This window comes from Nanorana parkeri, unplaced genomic scaffold, assembly GCF_000935625.1.
Source record: "Nanorana parkeri isolate BGI_ZX_2015 unplaced genomic scaffold, ASM93562v1 scaffold2236, whole genome shotgun sequence".
Taxonomy (NCBI): Eukaryota; Metazoa; Chordata; class Amphibia; order Anura; family Dicroglossidae; genus Nanorana; species Nanorana parkeri.
Window position 1 is genome coordinate 138,200 of NW_017308504.1, and position 2,442 is coordinate 140,641.

General features: G+C 47.1%; 1 protein-coding gene across 1 annotated transcript in view; it reads left to right on the top strand.

Annotated features, from left to right (window-relative positions):
- The window catches only part of LOC108801165 (semaphorin-3F-like), a 25,912-nt gene that overhangs the window by 1,193 nt on the left and 22,277 nt on the right, over positions 1-2,442 (top strand). The window contains exon 3 of the mRNA XM_018573096.1: positions 40-159. Within this exon, the coding sequence (XP_018428598.1) occupies positions 40-159 (120 nt within the window). The remainder of the gene's footprint in view (positions 1-39; positions 160-2,442) is intronic.

Genomic DNA, 2,442 nt, shown 5'->3' on the forward strand with positions numbered 1-2,442 from the left:
TCTCTCTCTCTCTCTCTTTACAACTCTTATTACTCGCAGGGAGAATGCGGAAACTTTATACGTTTGATACAACCCTGGAACCGAACGCACCTCTATGTCTGCGGGACAGGAGCATATAATCCTGTGTGCACGTACATCAACCGCGGACGCAAAGCGCAGGTACTACCATCCCCCACCCCTTACTGACTAATATCCAGACCCTTCCTGCTCTATGCACCTTGTTGTAGCGTGCCATCAGTGTTCATGCAGGTTGGAGCGATGCTCTGCAGGGGGGACAGGCGATGCACTTTATTATAGTTGCACTCATAGTTCTTTGCAGAGTCACACTTGTGAGGTTTAGCGTCAGTTGTATGCTGTGTTGTCTTCCATGGGGATGTTGTAGGTCAGTGTATTGGTCGCATTGGTAAGAATTTTGAAGACATCATTGAAGGGCCTTTAGGTAGGAACCATTTTCTTTCATTGTTCTGATCATTTTTATTGGTTTGCCTTTTTTTCCAAATCAAAAAAGCTTTATGCAACGCTTTGCTCTACCAGGAGACGTACAGTAGGTGCGTCCGGGAGGATTCTGCATCGAACGTTATTCTTAAAGGAGAACTACGAGGTGAGTGAAAATCACTCTCATAGTTCGAGCCGACCTGTGACAATGAAACTGTCACAGGTCGGCTCAATACATCGGGAAGTGAGCAAACGCATACTGAATGTGACAATCACGGCTCCCTTCAGGGATTCACCCCCTCCCGGCTCCCATCCTCCAGCGCTGACTGGAGGAACGGACGGGGGAGGGGGCGGGTACAGCTGGCTCTGCCTCTAGATAGGCAGAGCCCGCCGTCACTCACGCAGCTGGGTGGATCCAGACAGTAATGTCGGGATCCGTTCCGGCTGCGGCGTCTCAGTATAGCGCGAGCTGTAGCTCCCTATACACTGAGCTTTGGGTGACGGGAGGACGCTACTTTGCGTCCTCCCGTTACCCTTAGGAGAACTATGGGGAAAACCACTGACCCCATAGTTCTCCTTTAATACAGGTTATAACAGACTCATTGGGACTTAAAATCCACATGTATTAGGCTATATTTACCAATGTTTGTGGATGTGCATTTGGCTATTGGGGCGTAAAGGAAGGATTTGCATGAAATGGGGAAAATTTGGCTTGTATTGGGGATATCTGATGGAATAAGACATATAATTACCTTCTATGAAGGCTGCACTGTGCTACAATACCATATTTACCAAGTATAAAACAGGCATATTAAGAACTTATCTGAGGCTGGTCCAAGTCTTGGCTTTCGGTTGAGGTGTTCCAGGGCAGCGCAGTCAGTGGTGGAGTCGTCTCTTCAGGCGTTAGATCCTTATTAAGCGGGTGCTGTGTGCCTACAGAGAGGGTGTTTTACATGAACATTTAGACCTCCAGCTCTCCTCTCAAGCCGGTTACGGTTTTTGAGTTGGGCCAACTCATAGAAGAGCCCGGACTTGGCCCCCGTGTTGATGTGGCTGATTTGTATATTGGATCTGTAAGTGCTACTGAGTCCTCATAAACCCATTAGAAGCAATGTTCTGCGCATTGCGGTGCGCTCGGCACTTTTGTGTTTTATCTTGCGTTGCATATTGCCTTTGAAGAGCTGTAACGGTTGGTGGTGTCGAGTAGGGGGTTGGCATGAGCTGCGGTAGGCATGTTCTAACTTGCAGGTTATGTTATTACGTGGACAGAAGAAAAAACTTGAGATGTGTTTTGTCGGAGCTCACGAATCCAATATGGGAGCTGCAGTCTTATCGCACATAGTTTCCCACATCTGCATAGCTGACTTTATCACAGTTGCGGGAACATTCCCCCTCCAGGTCTGACAGAAATACTAACCCAGCTCAGAAGGTGACCATGACCCCCGCAGTGGCACTGGATGTTATGCAATAGCATGTGTGCTTGGATTCATTAAGATATATGGGGCACTTCGGCTAATTCCATCCACTTCCCGCCTTTTTGCTTCCATAACCTATTCACATTAGAAGGCCTTTGATGTGAAAGATAAGAAAGTCCCGTCATAATATCCAAAGCCGCGGTCCGAATTCATCTAAAAAGCATCTAATCTCCCTTTCTGGCTTAGAAAATAATTCTTTGTTGCTGTATGGAAGTCAGAGCTTAAATATCCCGACATTGGAAGCAGATGATCCAAAAGGGGGTTTCTATGAAACATAAGGCAAGTCCATTGTCTCTGGGACACGTTGGACCACACAAAGCTTCACAAGAGATCTTTTCATTTTCATGAGGGAGATAGCAAAAGAGAGTGGGGAGGAGGAAGGAGGTCCTGATCCCTCTATATAGATCTTTATTATCACTAGAGGGGTCCCCAGCAGGAGGAAGGAGGTCCTGATCCCTCTATATAGATCTTTATTATCACTAGAGGGATCCCCAGCAGGAGGAAGGAGGTCCTGATCCCTCTATATAGATCT